The sequence below is a fragment of the Protopterus annectens genome, chromosome 16.part0, assembly GCF_019279795.1.
Source record: "Protopterus annectens isolate FY-2018-M chromosome 16.part0, PAN1.0, whole genome shotgun sequence".
In the NCBI taxonomy this organism is placed as follows: domain Eukaryota; kingdom Metazoa; phylum Chordata; order Ceratodontiformes; family Protopteridae; genus Protopterus; species Protopterus annectens.
The window spans coordinates 510,343,594-510,364,068 of record NC_056750.1 but is presented as its reverse complement, the minus strand read 5'-3'; the positions used below and the strand labels follow the sequence as shown (position 1 = coordinate 510,364,068).

Sequence of the window (20,475 nt, the reverse complement as noted above, 5' to 3'; positions counted from 1 at the left end):
AAAGCGCAAAGACAAAGCAGCGAAGCCTAGGGTTGAAGAACCGTCTGTCCCGGACGTCGGTTCTTTAGTGGGCTCAGTGGAGCCGGTGGTTCTGCCAGAAGTTCCTTTGGATTCTCAGGGAGAGACTTTACTGTTGCAAGATGTGTCCTCTCATGAGGTAGGCCAGGCTGAAGGGGCTTCTCAGGTAGCTGTTCTCCCCTCCCTTCCTAAAGTGGTTAGGCCCTCCCCTTCTGTTTCCAAGGCTCCTTCTAGAAGCCGGCCAGGGTTAACTTCAGTGGGGGTCTCCCCTAGTTCTTCAGGGTCTCTGCCTAAGAAACATATGCTTAAAATGGCAGAAGATTTGATTACTATGATTAGAGGTTCTTTACCCCCCCCTGATAAGAGGCCTAGGGTGGAACCTGAGCTTGAGAGTTTTGAGCAGTGTTCGGAGGCTTCTGAGTCTTCGGCTGAAGACTTGCAGGAGTATCCTCCTTATTCTGATTCTGATGTAGATGACTCTACACCTTCGGCTTCTCCTCCTGAGGATTTTTCTTTTCAGAGACTCTTCATTCCATGAGGGAGCATTTTAAATGGGAAGGTCAAGATTTCTCTGATTCTAGGAAAAGGCTTAGGGAATTTTTGTTTCTTCCCCAGCATAGGCCTTTAGCTATACCTCCTGTTCTGGATGTGGTAGAGGATGTTTTTGCAGAGGCTTTCCTGAACCCTGATTCTTTGCCTCCTGCCCCAGTAAAACCGGACAGGTATAATAGGTAACCTGAGGCTCATAAGAACCTTTTAAGAGTCCTAGGGCAGACCCAGAAGCTGTTTCTCAGGGCCCTAAAGGTGTTAAGGCTTCTGTTGTTAAAAATCCTGTTCCTTCTGATAAAGAGGCAAGGGCTTTGGATAGATGGGGTAAAAAGGTGTATACTTCTTCCACTTTAGCCATGAGGGCTTTGAATTGCCAGTTTCACATGTTGAAATACCAAAATTATCTCCTTTCACAATTGAAGTCTAAGGTAGATGCTCTGGCGGAAGGTATTGAGTGTAAAGAGTTGCAGGATTTGGCTCATGTTTCTGAACAGGTGGGTAAGCATTCCTTGCAATGTGGTTTTGATGCTGTACAGGCCTCTTCGAGGGTGGCAGCCACTGGTTCTGTTCTTCGCAGGCACGCCTGGCTGAGGGATCAGAATTTAGCTGAACATGTAAAGACAAGGATTTTAGATGCTCCTTTACAATCTGATGTGTTATTTGGTGCGCCTGTGGAAGCAGTTTTAAAGAAAATGGAGGATAAGGCTAAGTCTATGCAGACTGTTAAAGATTTTTTGCAGGTCCAGCCTCCAAAGTTTAGTAGAAATTGGCCTACTAAGGGGTGGACTTATCCTTCTTATGATTCTCAGTCTAGGGGTAGATCTAGACGTGGTAGGGGCAGAGCTCAAGGTTCTTTTAGGCCTAGAACAGGCAGTTCGCCTGCCCAGTCTTCTGGTGAGGGCAGGGGTCAGTCCTTTCGTAAGCAGACCCAATGACTTGCCTTTTCAGCTGCCAGAGCCTTCTCGTCTGGCAGCACCTTTGGGAGGAAGGCTGGCGCTTTTCAAAGAAAATTGGAGTGTTATTACCCAAGACAGATGGGTATTGGATATCGTTCACCACGGTTACAGGTTTTATTTCCATACCTTGCCTCCTTTCAAAGGCATGCCAGACATTCCTCCTATACAAAGAAAAGAGGCTCACAAGCAAATTTCTCTGTTGCTCCAGATAGGGGCCATTCAGCCGGTTCCTGTGCCAGAAAGGGGCCTAGGATTTTATTCTCGCCTGTTCCTAGTACCAAAAAGGGGAACACGTGGAGACCAATTTTGGATTTGTCTATCCTCAACACTTATTTGGACATTCCCAAGTTCAAAATGTTGACGTTACAACAGCTTTTACCTCTGCTGGGCAAAGATCACTGGATGGTAACTTTAGATCTCAAGGAGGCTTACCTTCATGTGCCTATCAGACTCAGTTGCAGGAAGTATCTGTGTTTCCGAGCTGGAAATTCACATTATCAGTTCTCTGCATTGCCCTTTGGCTTATCTACTGCCCAGAGTATTCACAAAAGTTCTGGCTCCAGTTGTAGCTTTTTTCAGGCTGAAAGGAATACAAATCTATCCCTACTTGGACGACTGCCTGATTCTGGCTCAGGAAAAGGACGAGCTTCTTCAGCATCTGGAATATGTGATAACAGTGCTAAGATGCCTAGGGTATTCTGTGAGCGAAATAAAGTCCAGTCTAGTACCCTCTCAAGACATGTGCTTTCTGGGTGTGAGACTGAATACAGCAGCCCAGATGGCCTTTTAACCCCGGACAAACAAAAGAGTCTATCCCTTTACTTCCATCAACTATCTCATCAGTCCGTGCTGACTGCAAGGACAGTCCTTCAAGCATTAGGGTTCATGGCATCTTGTATTCTAGTACTTCCCAATGCCAAACTGCATATGAGGAAGCTACAATGGTATCTCAAAATGTATGGACACAGCACTGCCAGGATCTGGACACTGTCATTCAAATAATACCTTGCATTCAAAAAGGAATTTTTGTGGTGGGCTCAGGAATGTCACCTAAACAAGGGACTCTCTGTGACCCGGCCAGAGGCGAGTCAAATTCTGACGACAGATGCCTCAGACATAGCTTAGGGAGCTCATCTGAATGGAAAGTGGATACAAGACAAGTGGCCTGCCAGACTACAGCATCTACATATCAACATGAAGGAGATGTTAGCAGTCCAGTTTGCATTGATGGCTTTCAAGGAGTTACTTCTCCCAGGGCAGGTGTTGATTCTAACAGACAACACAACTGTCATGTGGTATATCAACAAGCAAGGGGGAACACATTCTTATCCTCTATGCAGGCAAGCAATGATTTTGTGGGAGACTGCGCTCAGCTTGCAGCTTACTCTTCAGGCAAGGTTTCTGCCAGGAGCACAGAACTCCTTAGCAGATGTGTTAAGCAGGCAAATCATGGATCCCCACGAGTGGAAACTGGATCTTCATGTATTTCGACAATTGACAGTGTCATGGGGAACTCCAGACATAGATCTGTTCGCTTCTCCACTAAACCACCAGCTGCCAAAGTTTTGCACGAAAAGGTTTCATCACACAGCTTGGAAAGTGGATGCTCTTTCGTTCAGTTGGGAAAATCTTCATGTGTATGCCTTTCCACCTCTGCCTCTCCTCCCAAAGGTACTCCTAAAGGTCAGACAAGACAAGCCAAGGATGATTTTGATAGCTCCAGATTGGCCTCGGCAACACTGGTACCCATTACTGAGGAATCTGGTCAGGAAGCCTCCATGGCCTTTGCCTTTAATTCCACACCTTTTGTCTCAGAGGACGGTCATCTACTCAATGTCAAGCTTCACTCTCTTCATCTAACAGCCTGGCATATTCTGTTTTGAACCACAGCAGGTCTCAGCTTCCTCAACAAGTTTTGAATGTGATTATGGAAGCCAGAAGGCCTAGTACACGTAAGGTATATGCAGAAAAATGGAAGAGATTTTTATTTTGGAGTGCAGCAAAGGATTTGGATGTTTCAGAGCCTAATTTGAGTGTGGCTCTTCAATATCTTACTGAGTTATTGGACAAAGGTTTGTCTTTCTCCTCCATTAAGATTCATGCTGCAGCAATTTCAGCTCACTATGATTGTGACCCACCATTATTTTCTCATCCTTTGTTCAAGCAATTTCTTAGAGGGGCAAAGAATATAAGACCCCCACGTAGAGCTCCTACTCCTGCTTGGGACCTCAATTTTGTGTTGGAGAAACTTACTCTACAACCTTTTGAGCCTGCGGCTACTGCTGAATTGAAATACTTGTCATGGAAGACTGCTTTTTTGTTGGCCATTACTTCTGCAAGAAGGGTTTCTGAATTGCAGGCCCTTATGGCGGTTGAGCCTTTTTTGATTTTTCATAAGGATAGGGTATCATTACGTACTAATCCTTCCTTTATGCCTAAGGTGGTTTCTAGTGTAGCTTTAAACCAAACTATTCATTTGCCTACTTTTATGCAGATCCCCAAAATAGGGGGGAAAAGATTTTGCACACTTTAGATGTACACAGGCAGTTGCGTTATTATTTAAGCAGGACTAGGGATTTCAGGCAGTCTCAGCAGTTGTTTGTTTCTTTTGCTTTGAGTTCTCAGGGTAAGCCTGTGTCAAAACAAACTATATCTAAGTGGATTGGGTTTTGCATTACATTCTGTTATTCCCATCATGGCAAGGAGATTCCGGCTGGGATTAGGCCTCATTCCACTAGGGCTACTGCCACTTCAACAGCATTTCTAAGGGGTGGCAACTAAGGACATTTTGGAGGCAGCTACTTGGAGTTCAGTGCATACTTTCTCCAAGCATTACCACCTTCCTCTCTATTCTAAATCCAGGGCTGGTTTTGCCACTGCTGTGTTGCAGGGCATTTTGGCGGCTCCTGCTTCATTATAGTTTAGCCATCCTCCCTTACCTCTGCTTTGGGATTCTACCCAAGTGTTAGGACTGCAGCAATGTGGGATGAAGAACATAGTACAGTTTTGTACCTACCATAAATGTAGATGTTCGAAGATCCACATTGCTGCAGTCCAATTACCCTCCCTCCTTCCCCTCTGTAGTTTGAGGCGGTTGTCTGGGATGGGTTATACATCTGAGGTATATTGTGTTTTTTGTATATATTGCATATATTGTACATACTCTTGGTGTTAGGCTGGTTGATTGTTTAGCTGTTGCCTATGGGTTTGGACCTTTTTCTTTAGGGTCTTCTGACATCTGGGGCAAGAAAAGACTGAGGATATGACGTCGGTCATGCGCATTTGTACCCTGACGTCCTGATGTCAGACAAATGCGCCTTGACCGACGTCAGCCTTATACTTTGGTATTCGGGCCGACTGGGACAGCGGACTACCCAAGTGTTGGTACTGCAGCAATGTGGATCTTCGAACATCTACATTTATGGTAGGTACAAAACTGTACTTTTCTATCTACAGAAACCTTATATACGCATGTTAATAGCTGCATAGAGGCAGCTGTACCACCAGGAAGAAGTACAGAACTAACTCAAAAAACAACTTACCCTGATGGAATCACATCAGTAGGCTGTATAACAGAGGGAAGAAAATCATTTAAAAAATTAGAGGTCTAGCAGTCCAGCAGGATAAAAGGCACGCTCATCAAACTATACTGAGCCAGAAAATATAGCAAACCTACTGACAGACAAATTCAGCTCATACTTTATCCCTCTCTTCCCCCTCAACCTCCCTTCAGGAAATACCATTAAATACAACTCCCACTCCTATCACTAGGGAACAAGTCCTGTTAGTCAGTAGTATTGACATTGTTACAAAAAAAAAATTTTGTGATTTAGGACTTTTGTCACAGATTATTTTTGTATTTGTCCCTGATTCCAAAGGTAAGTGATTGAGAGCTATGCTGGGCAGTACAGAGCAAAATATTATCATGGCTCCAGCTTGGCCAAGGCAGTCATGGCTTTATCTCTAGAAAGACATTCGTATACAACCAGATTTCCCTACTTGAGTAAACAAAGTACTTCATCCAACCCTCAAGTCACTGAGCCATTCACCTTTGAGGACAAAATATTAATTTCACTTAACTTTGTTGTAATAGCTAGTATGTCTAGCTTGGTGGAAGTTCTGGAAGAAATTCTGCACAAACATTTACTAGTAAGAAGTAGCAGAACATGCTTAGAACTTAAGCCATTAGCTGATATCTCCATTAAACCCAACACCTTTCTACTGGGGGACTTGAGCTCCATTTTACAAAAACTCAACCATTCTGCTGTGGGCTCTAGTACCTTTGATCTCATTTCCACAAGTATGGACACTAATTGCACACCTCCATATGTATCATTCTCCCATGGTTAATCAGACAAATATGTGATTTTTTTTTTCTTTAAAACTAATGGTACTTCCCTTTCAGAATACCTCTGTGTTTAGGGGCTTTTCAAAAGCAAGCTACCTTCAGTTTCTTGATGACCTGAAAAAGTTCTGTAGTCCTTCAGTAGATCTCTCTGCTAAAGCTGCTGCCTTTGCCATTAACTTGTACTCCCACTTGAATAGTCATACTGATGAGGCAGGTTCCTATCAGTACCAAATTGTTGAAATTTAAAAACCGCCCCCAGTGGTGGATTAACTGTATTAAAAAAGTTGTATAGCAAGAACAAGAAATTACTTAATGCTTTTATGAGGTCTCATTCTGCCTTCCTTAAGAGCACATTTAAGCAAACTAGTAAAGAGCTTAAGGAAATTGTTAGGAAACTCAAAGATGAGTATGAATTTAAAATGGCCAGTGAAACTAAAAATAACTACAAATCTTTAACTGTGTTAATAAGTTAAGAACTAACACCCAACCTTGTTTGGAGCTTGTCCACAATCATGCTAGCACTCTGACCCAAAGGAAGTGGCTAACTAATATCCTTGCTGAAAAATGTTGTATAAATTTTATGCCACTCACCATGATTCCAAAGTACCAATCATCTGCTTTAATTACTTATCAAACAAGTCCAGTCTGCCCTCTCATAAGCTTAACAGCACCTCATCATAGATTGTAATAATATACCAGGTTGATGGCTTATCAGTACCATATATGGCCCATCTGAACCTTGTAATTAACCTCTCCAGGTCTCGCCACTGCATACATTCCTGGAGCCTGGCGAATAACCATTGAAATACTGTTACAGAAGGGTAGCACAACAGATTCTGGTAAGTGTAGACTCCTCACTAGCCTCGTATGCGATGAAATGTATTATCTCAGACTTCATTAATCTGGACTTTGAAAAGTACTTAACCCAGGACTGTTATCAATTCATATTTATCAAAAGGTCATGCCTCTACAACCTCAGTTACTTTGGAAAAATTGGCAAATAATGGACTGGACCTGGCCAAGGCCTTTGACTCTGCATGCCAATATTGTCTGCATGGGGAACAATTGCATATAAATCCTTATGTTGTGCAGATAGCTAAGTGGTTGCTTGATTGAACCCATGTTGTTAGAGTTGCAGGTTTCCCTTCTAAAAGGAAAAATTGCCACAGGTGTTCCACAGGGCTGTATGTTTATTTGGCAGCTGTTTCACAGACCATCAGGCCTGTACTGCTGGCCTGTGCTTATCTAAACATTGCAGGCATCTGTAAATTGAGTGTTGTTCAATCTTCCACTGGCTCACAGTTGCTCCAGCATGGGTTTTACTTTGCTAACGGATTGTGCAAGGACAGTGGCCACAGATTAAATGTGAGAAACTGTAGTAAAGTTCACTTTGGTAAGCAGAATATTTCCAAACACTATATAGTTGATAAAACCCTCCAGTCAGACACTATTTTAAGGGATCTAGGCACTTTTTTTTTTTTTTTTTTTAAAGTGTCAACTTTTGACCATAGTCGCTCCTCACTAGTTTGGAAAGCCTTCTGTCTGGTTCATCTAAATTCCAAAGGCATCTACCCTAGACCCACAAATGTTTTAATTTTCACCTACTCTTATCTCAGCTAGACCCATTATGGAATATAAGCATTGATGCTTCTCTTTCTTGTGTACTTATACATACATATACATGTCTTTTACCCACCTGGGTCCCTTCTGAAAATTTGTTCTGCCCAGTATAGCTAACTCTGTCAACAAAATGTAAATAAATAAAGCCCACTTTGGCGTGTACTTGCCTAAACATATCACTCATAGAAGCATTAGTATGCAAGTAATCACAGGGACCACAAGGTGTCTAGCTACCTTTTCGTAGACACATTTTAAAGTTCATTCCTCTCTTTTCAGGCACCAAATAGTACTTCCCGAATTGAGCAGGATTGTACACATCTTCCCATCGAATTATCAGGACAAATCTAAAAGGAAAACAAAGTAGTACAGTGAGTTAATAATCTCTCCCTCTCTGTCTCTCTCGCAAGTCTTGTTTATTTTTTGGCTGTACATTTAGGGTTCCTAGAGAGCATGTTTGTAGAGCCACTGGTTTTGCAAAGAAGGTCAGATAGAATTAGGTCTTTCATAACACACAGAGCAAGATGCAGTTCATCTCAGAGAAGCCTATAAGCTACTGAGTATAATGAGAGTTGTGCTAATCTGTTGGGATTGTTGAAAGATTTAAGGCCTTTGGTTTTCTTGACTAGGTATCTTTGGGGCCTTTATAGATGAGCAACATGATTCGATTTTTACAAGCCAAAGAGGCATTGTGTTCCATTATGGACCTGATAATGATGGAAGAGTAAAGCGGCAAGGTGACTTTGCATCTTGAAGATAGTATCATGGAAACTGACTAAATAGGATTTCCTGTTTGTGGTGGAAATGTTATTGAATGAGAGAGAATTGTCCACATAAGTACCCCGGGTCTCTTATAACAGAGTCCATCCGAAGAGGAGTACCATTTAAAACATGTATGATTGGGAACAACTTTTTTTTTTTACATATTGTATCTATGCTGCACTTTTTTGCATTTAACTTGAGACTGTTTTCAGTACACTAGGTATGTGTATGTTCCAGCCCTTGCTGGGGCTGTGTCTAGTATCGTTGGAAGAGAGGATATTATACCATGACCCCCCCAAAACGTGCACGCTGATTGGCCAGTGTGCCCGTTGTAAATCGAGTTATACTAATGGAAAAAGGTCCGGTCGCCCGGACTTTTTTCCATTAGTATAACTTGTTTTTTTAAAACACTGTCTCGCTATGTTAAATGGGTTTAACATAGCGAGACAGCTTTAAAATAAGCAACGGTGATCTCCGTTGCTTATTTTAAAGCTGTCTCGCTATGTTAAACCCATTTAACATAGCGAGACAGTGTTTAACGGAGAAAGCAAGATCTCCGTTGCTTTTAGTCTCGCTATGTTAAATGAGTTTAACATAGCGAGACAGTTTAAAATAAGCAACGGAAATCTCCGTTGCTTATTTTAAACTGTCTCGCCATGTTAAACTCATTTAACATAGCGAGACTAAAAAGCAACGGAGTTCTTGCTTTCTCCGTTGCTTACAACTCTGATGTACTGCGAGCGCGCAGTACATCAGAACTGCCGCGGATGCCAGACATCTGCGGAAGGGCAGTAAACAGGCATTATACTATGCCATTATTTAAGAAAAGTAATAGTTTCTTTTCTTAAATAATGTCATGAGTATAGCAATAACGCCTGGGTGTGGGTAATGCTAAATTTACCCACGGTTGGCTTTGTTTGGTCCCTCGGGCTTCGCCCTCGGGACCAAACCACGCCAACCGTGAGTAAGTTTAGCATTACCCACACCCAGGCGTGGGTTATTGCTATAATAGTGACCACCTTGTAATCATCCACAGACTTAGTCAACCACACTTCTTGGATTATTGGATTGGATGTCTGCAAATTAAATGCCAAACAGGAGAGGTCCCAGCACTGATCCCTGCATTTATTCCACTAGTAACAATTTGACATTTAGAAAGAGTTCCAGCAACTTTCACAATCTGGGGTCTATTAGATAGCCAATTTGCAACTTTGCAGATAACATAAGGATTTGCATTTAATTTTTATCTATTTTTTTAACACTACCAGTATGAGGGGTAGTGTCAAATCCTTGGCCAGATAGTGGTAAGCAGTATGCACTGAGTGATCACTGTCTGCTGCCTCTTAACCTATTCATTAAAGTTTACTAGATTCAGGAGACCAGACCTGCCCTTCACAAAACTAACTAAACTGATTGGGATCTAAATCTGTTAAGTTGCCTTTGCCTGCATAAATGAGTTCTGCTATAATATATTCCAAGCCTTTGCATATGAAGCTGGTGGGGCTGATGGACCTATAACCTGCCTGGATCTGTAGAGGGGCCGTCCTTGTGTAAGGGAGTTACATGGCTGCTCTAGGCATCAGACATAAACACAGTGGATACACTGAGGTTGAAAGTTTAAGTAGATGTTCAGATAGTGCATACTTTGCACTAATTATGATGCAGCCTGATAATGTTATCTGTTCCCATGGAAATATTACTTTTGGTCTTTGACAGGGATTTTGACTTGTTCCAAGATGATTTTAGGTGAAACTAAATTTTCAGATATATCCAGAACATCATTGTATGTAAATGGGGGTAAGTTAGCACTACATTTTTCTGCAAGTGTATTGGCTATATCCTTGAGACTGGGATATGTGATGTAGATGAACTGAATGCATTGTTGAACATTTATTCTTTTTTCTATTCTATTTCTTGATATAACCAAAGAAAGATCTGTATTTCCTTTGTTGTCTGTAGCAGCCTTAAGCTTGTGCTGTGCTTTGTTTATTAGTACTCAAGTTCCTTGCTGGCATGTTTCATTGTAGTTCTGAGATGAGGAAACTGGAGATTTCTTTCAACTTTTCAACATTTTCCATCTTTTGTTGCACAGTTTATTAATACATGTTTATTCCTGAATTTACTGTTGTTTTTTGGGGTGGACAGGTACTGTCGATAGAGCTGTTTAAGTAATAGTGAGAGTCCGAGATTAACGTGGCATCTGGGTCCATTTGTAGAGGTTGTTTGTAATACTGCTTAGGTCTTCTACTACCAGAAGTATGTTTATTCTGGGGAAGTCCTAAAGGTGATCTCATTTGGTGGTACCACTGTGCCTGAAAGAGATGACAACTGATATGGTCAGATTTAACTAGGGATGAGGCGATAATGGTGACGAGTGTAGGCAGGGGCTAGGTTGGTAAGGACCAGGTAAACAATATTAGAGCCACTTCTAAGTAGTTTTGCAATTTTCTGTAGTGCTTTAACATTAACAAAGCTCAGGAAAAATGAGCATATCAATTTTTAGAGGTGCAAGTGTGCCAGTTGTTTGGGTAATTGAATTCCTCTTGCAAGAAGATATTTGGTTTGGTATTTAACTGCTCAGTGGTGTAGAGGTAATTTCCATGATCTTTGGGAACACTGATGTGAATCTGTAAATAACAATTTAGTAAAAGTTAGATTTGTTAATGGTGATTTGGATTTCCATGTGCTCCAGATTAGAGTTGTGGGTAATTTAACGAGGTGATATTTCTGATAAATACATACAATTCTCCACAATTATGCAGGAGCCTTAAAGAATGATAACAATTAAATTATATTATAGACAGAGTGCCTCTGCCTTGAAACCATGTCTCAATGACTACACAAATATGAATATGTTAGAGTATTGCAGGAGGGCCTCAAGTTCAGGCATGTTTCTATTTAGACTCCTAGCACTGAGTAGTACCACCATGATGATGTCTGAAGTGGAGTTAGTGTGTGCTGTATATTAAGAATGTCCAACAGCGGGATTCTGCCTAAAAATGCAGTATAGGGGCATCAAAGCCTTTAGCCAGTATGCAGAAGGTACGGTAGGAGGGCCGTCCCTGTAAGCTATCCCTGGCAAAACAGGAAATCTGTGCCATCTCATCCCAGGCTGACACATACTGGATTCCCTTAGAATGACACCAACTACTTAGCCAGTTGTTAAAGCCAATTGTCTTGTCTTTGAGAGAACTCTGAGACTTAACTAAAAAGGTAATGATCCCAAATATATTATAATTACCAAGGTAGGCTGGCAGCCCTCTCTGTTTCTGCACTCGTCTTGTTATAGACTCCGCCATGGATATCTCTGTCTAGCCTTTCAGGTCATGACCAATCTGATCCTCCCCTTCCCTTTCCTTCACAGAATAAATTATTCCTCAGTTACCCAATTAAAAGAAATTAAGCCTTCATTAAGAAATAAATGTGACACATTGGCAAGATAGGTTCATATCCCACCATATTCTCCACCTATGGAACCAACTTCCAAGTTAAGCACAGTAGCTCCTTTGCCATATTCAAGATAAAACTAGATAATTGGATGGGCTCCCTCATATTCTTTAGGCTAGGCTTGTAATGGTCTGTAGACTGGCGCAAAAGTCCTTGGCAGTACCCATTACCAAGGAAGAGGTGCCATGAAAGCCTTGGCATCAGCAAATAAAGGGGAAACTCTTGGCATTTATGAGGTGCTGCTAGAACTGGGTTTGCAAGTCAAGAAACTTAGTTCCCCAGTGTGATTAGCTGTACACTATTCATAAAATATTTTCTCTCTTTGTGGTAATCAGCAGTGGTTCATGTTATTCTTGAGTCTGGAAAAGAACCATGCTTAGCTATATTCTGTAGGCCAGTACTGATTCTGAGACACATTTACACGATGTACATGTTGATAATGGCAAGGTTGTCCCCACCACTGCATTCATTGATTAATTTAGACCAGTATGGTTTATTATAGGGAGACAGATCTTTGTTAACTTGATTAAAACTTTGTAGGAAGCAGTTGAGGGATGTCTTCATTTAGTTATTACCTGGTTTTGGTGCAGCAAAGACCTTTGATGAGGTAAATTGGACATTTTCTTTACAATCTTTGATATTTTGCTTTTCTAAGGAATTTAAAGACATGCTGCTGACTGCATATGTGTGTGTATATTAGTGTATATGCATATCTCTTTCTCTAAATATATATAATATGTATATATAATAGCTAAAGCTACAATTAAAGCTTGCTTGATTGCCAAATATCTTTCTGCACAGGAATACCATACAGTGTGTCCATTGTCCTTTTAGTTTTTTGCCCAAAACTACTTATCCCATTTCAGAGGATATATGTATAAAGAAGTCAGATATAAAATTCCTTATTTATAATTTTATTTTACACACTAGAATTGAAACACAATAAATTTGGTACATTGAGATTTGGAAAGTTGTGCAACTTTCTTTTAAACTTAGGAAGACTAAGATTATCACAGGTAAACTCATCCATCTTCTGCTTTGAACTGAAGATGCCATTATCTCTCGAGGTGTAAGAAATTTAGCTGTTGACTTGGATCCTCTCTCTTTAATGTACAGCTAAATCTTATGTAAAGGAGAGCAGTATAGAGTTTGGTAAGTGGAAGAATTTATTGCTTGTTCTTCCGTAAAGGGTCCTTTTTATATCATATTTGTAAGGGTAATGTATCAGCAGTTGCTTTTAATGTCTTACTGCTCTGAGTTTTGTATTAACCAGATAGAAAAAAGTGAGTTGCAGAAGTATGGCAACACAGAAAGAAGATAGTACTTCCATTCCTTACCACAGTGAAAGAACAAAACTTAATTTTCATGAAAAAGTGGGGGGACTGGTACTTGAGCCAGTTTCATTGCGACTGTAGTATTACTTGTTTGATAAAAAAAAAAAAAAAAAAAAACACTTGAGAATTGCATGAACAAGGCTACATAAAACATAAATACTAACCTTTGTTGCATTTCATTCTTCAGTTGGATGGTCCTGGATACGAATTGGAGCATTTGCATACTAAAGTGACATCCCTGTGTAGCAGGATTGCTTTGATACCATGTCGTACAGCCAAAGACCGATTGGCACAGTCTGGTAAGAATGAGACTGCAGGTGCATCATTTCTGAGTTGATTTCATACTACCATGTTGTTAAATGGAGTCTTAATATAGCTGGCATTTAAAAAATGAAAGATTCCAGTTCCAAGTTACACATTTAAATACATTTTTGTATAAGAGGAAGTGCTGCATTTTTTTATCATATCATCTCTGTTCACATTGGGAGGAGCATACTCACCAAGTGTTACATATCCATAGTTCAAGCAGCACATACATACAAGTACATCTTATAGATTTACATAGACTGAAAATGTGAATAGTCTTCATTAAAGCATTCTTCTCAGTTCCACAGAGCTCTCAGTACATTTTTTACTTCTTGCCTGACAAGTCAACCCACCCCCCACCCACCTCTATCTTGATGGCATTGATGGAGAAATGTTTGTCTTTGTTTGCCTTTTTGGCTTTTTCCCAGTTAGGGGTTGCCACAGCGGAACTCCGGTCCGCTAATGATTGGCAGTAGATTTTTTTTTATGGTGCTGAGTTGCCAGCCCCGACGCCCAACCTTCAGCAAAGGCGCGCCCATTCATGCATGTCTTTCGGAGGCCACTCGACCGCTGGGAGAACATGCAGACTCCACACAGAAGGCACTCCAGCCGAGAATCGAACAGGAGAACCTCTTGCTGTGAGGCAACAATGCTACCACTGTACCACCGTGGCTTCTACAGGCATCTATGGAGAAATGCTTTTTATTAAAGAGGAATAGATGCTTTCCATTAATTGTTTCATGCCATTCATAAGAGTTTGAGTTATGCTGCATTGCAGGTGATGATTTCCTGAAAATGATTTCCTGTATTTGTGTGCATATTTCTAGAGAGAATCGTGGTTTGCTTGTCTTCCATTTATATGTTTTTTTATCCATTGCACACTTTACAATAAGCAAGACATTATTCCATAGGCACTGTTACAGGGCAATGTTTTAAGATGTTATTCATTGCTGCACTTTGCTTACAGTGAAGTAACGCTTACAACTTTGCCTAAATAACAAGGAATGTTTTAAGATTAGAAGTTGGGTTGTAAGAGGCATGACTGTGGGTACCCCTTTGGCAGTTAGGGCACAGTGGAAGATCAGTGTACATGTCTGAAAGACTTAAGAAAAAAATGTGTGTGTGCGCATGTTTGTTTATATATTTTGTATTGCAGGGGGACTGGCACTTTTAGATGATTTTTTAGATATGTGAACAGTGGTAAAGAATGATTTGCTTTGAAAATTTGTTAAAATTAAATTCTGAATATTAGTGAGTAAGGAATTAGTTTCTGAAATGTCTTAAAGATATGTAGTATGTAACATATTACAAAGATGATGCTACTGTGAAAAGATTCAAAAGCAGACGGTGGGAGGGGTTATTCTGAATAAAGATTTGTGACAGCTCAGTAAGAAGTAGCTCAAAGAATTTAGTGTGACACGGCCATATGGGGATTAGACATACTTGTGTGCCATCGTTGTGAAGTTGTGTTGGACAGTGCTACAACATGAATCTTTGCAGCTAAAATAATGACAGTAATCAGGCTACTGATACAGCTATGCTGTGTGCAGTCATGTAACTGAAAGAAAAGCAATAAGGCAGGTGGTGAGCCCAGTGCTTATGTGCCTTAATTTGCACAGCGAAGCACCCCATAGCTGTATGAGCACTGTAGTCAGATCCTGTACAGGCGCATCACAACAAAGCACCAAATCATTTTATTGAGGAAATGGGGAGATAAGACAGGCAGAAATGGGGAAGATCAAGCAGAAGGATGTTTATTCTGCAATATCGTATCTTCAAATTACATTTATTTATCTGAAATGTGCTTCTTTCATTTTCTGAACAGCCCAGCTTCCATTCTTTTATCTCATTTACAATATTTAAAACTTACTTTGTGGTGGGTAAGATTTTGGCTTCCATTTTCTATTGATCCAGTGTTGTCTGTCCCATCTAGTTTCAACCTGTGGGTTATTGGGTCTGACACCAGATAGTTCCTTTAAAATTAGAAGTCTCCAGGCTTTTCCTCACTTACCCACAATTCCCCGCCTTTCACCCTACTCCCCAGCGCTAGTTTGCCTCCATTCCTGTCAGCAGCTTGATCATGGCTCCTCTTGATGTATCCTTTTTGTAAATATTAGTGAGGTTTTTTGTACTGAATTTTGCATCCCTTTCCTGATATTAGCTTAGTTTTGTGTGTGATAGATAGGTGGTTAGCTCTTTAGGACAGTGAGCTGTAGACAGGCTTTCCTGCCTTTTGATGGTGGTTGTGATTTTTGTATTGGTGCATTCTTTTTGTTTGCCTTAGAAAGTGTTTTTTGCATTAGGTTTAGCATTGTTGTATCCTTAGTAGATGTTTTCTTTCTTGGTGTTTTTTTTTTTTTGTACTATTATTGACAAATGTTTTAAAAAATGCGTTGCTTGTGTGCACAAGTTGTCACATGACGCACATGATAGATGCATATACTGTTTGGGAGCATCGCACATAGACTGCACTTGTTCTGTCTGTGAAGGGTTTGGGTCCAGGATGATTAATGAACATTGGGCCAAAGTTGATCCTCAAGGGGCTTCTTCCTTCTGACACTTCATCTGCTTTTCCCTGGGCTTGAAGGTTGGGTCAGAGAAGCACAGTTCGAAGGACTCTAAAGCTTCTAAGGGGGATTGGAAGAGGTCGTCTTCTAGCCCTGATGCTTCCTCCTTGGACTGACTGGACCTGAAGAGCCCATGACATTTGGATCCCACCGTCTGCCCCGGTACTGACATTAGCTCAAACTCCTCAGAGCCAATCTTCCTTGGTGCCAACCAACAGTAAGGCACTTGTCTTTGGCTCCAAGCCCATTTCTGCTTAAAGTGGATCTTTCAGGTAGGACAGCTTCCCGTTTTGCTCCATCCACCCTGCCGAAGTTGTCTCCTTCCCCACCACAGTTCCAAGTCTTCCCAGTTCAGATCTGGCAGACAGGCTAGTTCGGTTCCAAATGGCCTTCCAAGTCCCTGTCCTTGGCTTCATCCATCCAATCATCGAAGTCGGTAGGCAGCATTAATGCTTCTGATTCGGAGCAACTGATGAGGTAGTTTTTGCAAACTTGGATGCGATTAGACCTTTTCCCTTTGGATCTGGGTCCTCTTCCTAGACCATCAGCTTGATCTATCTGACTTCCTCCCTCACCCCCTTCAGATCCAATCTCTTTGGGCTTAGCTGCATTCCCACAGTGCAGGTCAGATCCAGCAGCTTGGCCATCTTTGGCTGTGACTCCTTTGTTGGATGCGTTAATTCATAGACTACTTTAGGGCCACCTGGTGCTCGGAGCCATAGTGTTGAAGAGGGAGTTTCCGGGTCATAGCTCCCTCAGGCTCTGGTGTGTCTGTGGTACCTTCAGGTGATGGGACCCTATGCTCTGGGGGGGGGGGCAGCTTCTGCCTCTGCCTTCAACCTTATAGAAATGATGTTATTCTGATGGAAAAAGGGTTGGATTCCCCCAGTAGGTGTCCATTCCACTTTCAAGCCTGTGACCAGTCATCATTCAGGACTTGGACTGCTTGCTTCATCATCATGCTCCTTTGGTGTGTGTAGCTTCCAGCCTCTTCCACGCTGGCGATGCTGTGGGAGAAGGGGGGAGGTTTCAGGGGAAGAGGAGGTGTAAGAGGAAACACCTCGACTCCCCAGAGGAGTGTCTCATGGAGAATACTGACCTCGAGGAAGGTGAGGGGTCTCCTAAGTCTCCACATGATGATGCCTCAGTTGATCTGTTGGAGCTGCTTCACCAACACCTAGTCTGGACAACCAAAGCCCTCTCTCTAGAGGAGTTGGAATTTTTGGCGGTCATTGGTTTGGGCCCATACACACCTTGGGCAGTCCCCCTCCAGACACTCTTCTAGACCTAGTGTCCCAAAGGGCATGGAAGGAACCTTTCACAGTGGAGCCCATCCCCCAGAAGCCTGATAAGATTCTTGCACCCCTGCACCAAGGACAGGCTGCATTGGTGTAAAGGTCCAGATGCTGTTGTAGTGACAGCTAACACCAAGAAGGAGATCTCTGAAGAGAGCTGTTTGGTCCATCTCCCGAAAAAGGAGTCTTGGGCTTTGGATTGTTTAGGGAAACACTCCTACGCCTTGACTACTTTTGCATTGACACCACTTACTTATCGTACTTGACAAGACTTGAACGTGACGTGGTGTCTTAAGTTTTGAGGAACATTAAGACCCAGCAGTGTCCGGAGATTCAGAAGACACTGGAGACTCTGTCTACCCTGCTCTCTCTTGCCACCTTTTCAATGAGGCTCATTTTGAACACTGCTGATAGAGCATCCCAAGCGGTTGGCTCTGGTATTGCCATGCAACTCAATGCTTAGATGCGATTATGCAGCTTTGTGGACCTTCAGGGTGTCCTTCATTAATACCTTGTTTGACGGCTGTTGTTCAGGCCAAAAATTAGATACTTTAACGAGGAGCGAGCAAGATGGGGAGATGCTGTCTGCAGTAGGAGTCCATATCAATACCCCTTAATAAACCTTTTCGAGGAATCCTAAGGAGGTAAATGCCTGATGTTCATTGTGTTTCACTGCTGCAGTCATTACACTTGCGTTATCCTGCCGTCAGGCAGGCCCGCAGTCGGCCTGAGTTCCAAAGTCTTGGTCCGGCGTCGGTTGCTGTCGCCTCTTCCCTGATGTCAGTGCACCAGAGGTATACAAGAAGCAGCCGACGCCATTTTCTTCAGTCTTTCTTGCCGCACGGTGCCCGAAACAAAAGCAGTTTGCAAGTGCCGGTCGGCCGACTCCTGGGATTTCAAATTCGATTTCAGAACCGAAGTCTTCAATAAAGCCAAGTACCCCATTGGGGAAAATTTTTTCTTGCCTCAGACTGATGTCAGAAAAAGTTAATAATTGTATTTCTTGTGGGAAGCAAATACCTCATAAGGATTTTCATTCTTACTGTATTCCATGCCTAGGCCCAGACCACAACATCACTAGTTGTCGGTTTTGTGCTAGATTTAAAAAACGCACTATAAAACGTCGGTTTGATTTTGCTCGCCATTATTTTGGGTGAAGGTTCAATTACACAATGCCGTCGGAACAACCGACCGGAATGCATAAAAAGCGCAAAGATAAGGAAAGGCTTCCGAGGTCCAAAACTGACGACGAAGCCTCTTCTAGGCCAGTCGCCAGTTCGCTGGTTTTCAGTGAGGTGCTTTTGCAGCCCGTGACACCCGCTACCTCAGAACCACAGGCCGCGTCCGACTCCCACGTGGAGGTGCCTAGGCCTCTGGAGCCTCAAGGTGTTGGGCCAATGGAGATTAACCCTTCAGATGGGTCCGGAGCCGCTGAACAGGCATCGGCTTCTGAGGGTGTTTTCAGACCTACTCAACTTACCATTACAACTACAGCCAAGACTAAGCCTACACTAAAGACAAAGAAGCAAGTGCAGCATTCACCTGGACAGGCCTCCATGCCTAAAAAACAGATGCTCAAGATGGCCGAAGACTTTAACTTTGATCAGGGGTTGCCATCCCCCTCCTGGTAAAAGGCCTAGGCAGGATACAGACTATGATTCCTCTGACCAGGTTTCAATATATTCTGATTCCTCTTCAGACCAGGGATATTCTTTACCCCCCTATGAGGATTCTGATGCTGAAGAATCCATTCCTTCAGCCTCTCCTCCTGAGGATTACTCTTTTGGGGAAACTTTACATACCATGAGGGAGCATTTCCATTGGGAGGGCCAGGATTACTCAGAATTCAAGAAAAGGCTCAGAGACTTTCTTTTGCTGCCTCAGCACAGGCCCCTTGCTATTCCGCCAGTGTTTGGACATTGTGGATGATGTGTTCTCTGAATCTAGTTTAAACCCTGATTCTTTACCCCCAGCTCCACTCAAGCCAGACAGATACTACAGAGTCCCTGACTCTCACAAATTTCTTTATAAAAGCCCTGTTGCAGACCCAGAAACTATTTCCCAGGGTCCCAAAGGGGTTAAGGCTTCCACGGCTAAGAATCCAGTTCCCTCGGATAGGGACTCTAGAGCATTAGACAGATGGGGAAAGAAAGTTTACACCTCTGCAACTTTAGCAGTGAGAGCTCTGAATTGCCAGTTTCACATGCTTAAGTATCAACAATATTTACTGTCTCAATTAAAACAGAAAATGAGTATAAATGCAGAACAACCTGACTATAAGGAAATGCAGGATTTATTACATGCAGCTGAACAAGTGGGAAGCATACTTTGCAATGTAAAAACTCACAGCGATGCAACAACGTAATGAACACAAAGGTACAGGACGGCACAACAAGTCCTCAGCTTGAACAGTTCTCTGTTTATTAAAAGAACAACGCTGATAGTCCACAACAAAGTGTAACAAAAGAACAATAATCCAAACAATAGTCGACAGTTAAGCGCTTTCATCTGGCTATGGTTCTGAGGAAGTCTGCATAGCCAGATGAAAGTGCTTAACTGTCGACTATTGTTTGGATTATTGTTCTTTTATTACACTTTGTTGTGGACTATCAGCGTTGTTCTTTAATCAAGTTGGACATTTGGAGACGTTACCTTGATGACTGTTGGTCAATATGGACAGGGGAACTTGTTGAATTGTTTGAATTTTTGGCATATTTAAACAACAACAAATGGGGTCTTCAGTTTGCATTACATTATGACACCAATGTTATTACTTTCTTGGATGTTTTAGTTACAAGATTACCCGACAACACCTTAGGGACTAAAGTTTATAGAAAACATCCAGAATACAATACGATCTTACATGCATCGAGTTTTCATCCACCACATATTGCCAAGAATATACCCAAATCACAATTCATCAGAATAAAAAGGATTTGTTCCGATGAGTCTTCATATCAGGAACAAAGTCGAGATCTCACCAATAGATTCAGATGTAGGGGTTACAAAATGGGCCATGTTTTTGATGCCAGTAACAAGGTTGGTACAATGAGCAGGGATGAGTTATTGTCCTACAAGGAGCAGGATAATATGGTTTCACAACCAATCAGGTTCACCACTACTTACGGTAGGAATTCTGATAACCTCATACAGAGTATACATAGGCATTGGAACATCTTGCAATATGATCATGAAATAGCTGACATTATTCCCAATAAATGCCTTTTTTCTTTTAGAAAAGGCAAAAACTTAAGTAGTTGCTTTAATCATTATAAA

At 42.0% G+C, this 20,475-nt stretch overlaps 1 protein-coding gene across 1 annotated transcript in view; it reads left to right on the top strand.

Annotated features, from left to right (window-relative positions):
* The window catches only part of LOC122790614 (nuclear pore complex protein Nup98-Nup96-like), a 194,321-nt gene that overhangs the window by 82,823 nt on the left and 91,023 nt on the right, over positions 1–20,475 (top strand). Inside the window, exon 4 of the mRNA XM_044058140.1 lies at positions 13,219–13,330. Within this exon, the coding sequence (XP_043914075.1) occupies positions 13,219–13,330 (112 nt within the window). The remainder of the gene's footprint in view (positions 1–13,218; positions 13,331–20,475) is intronic.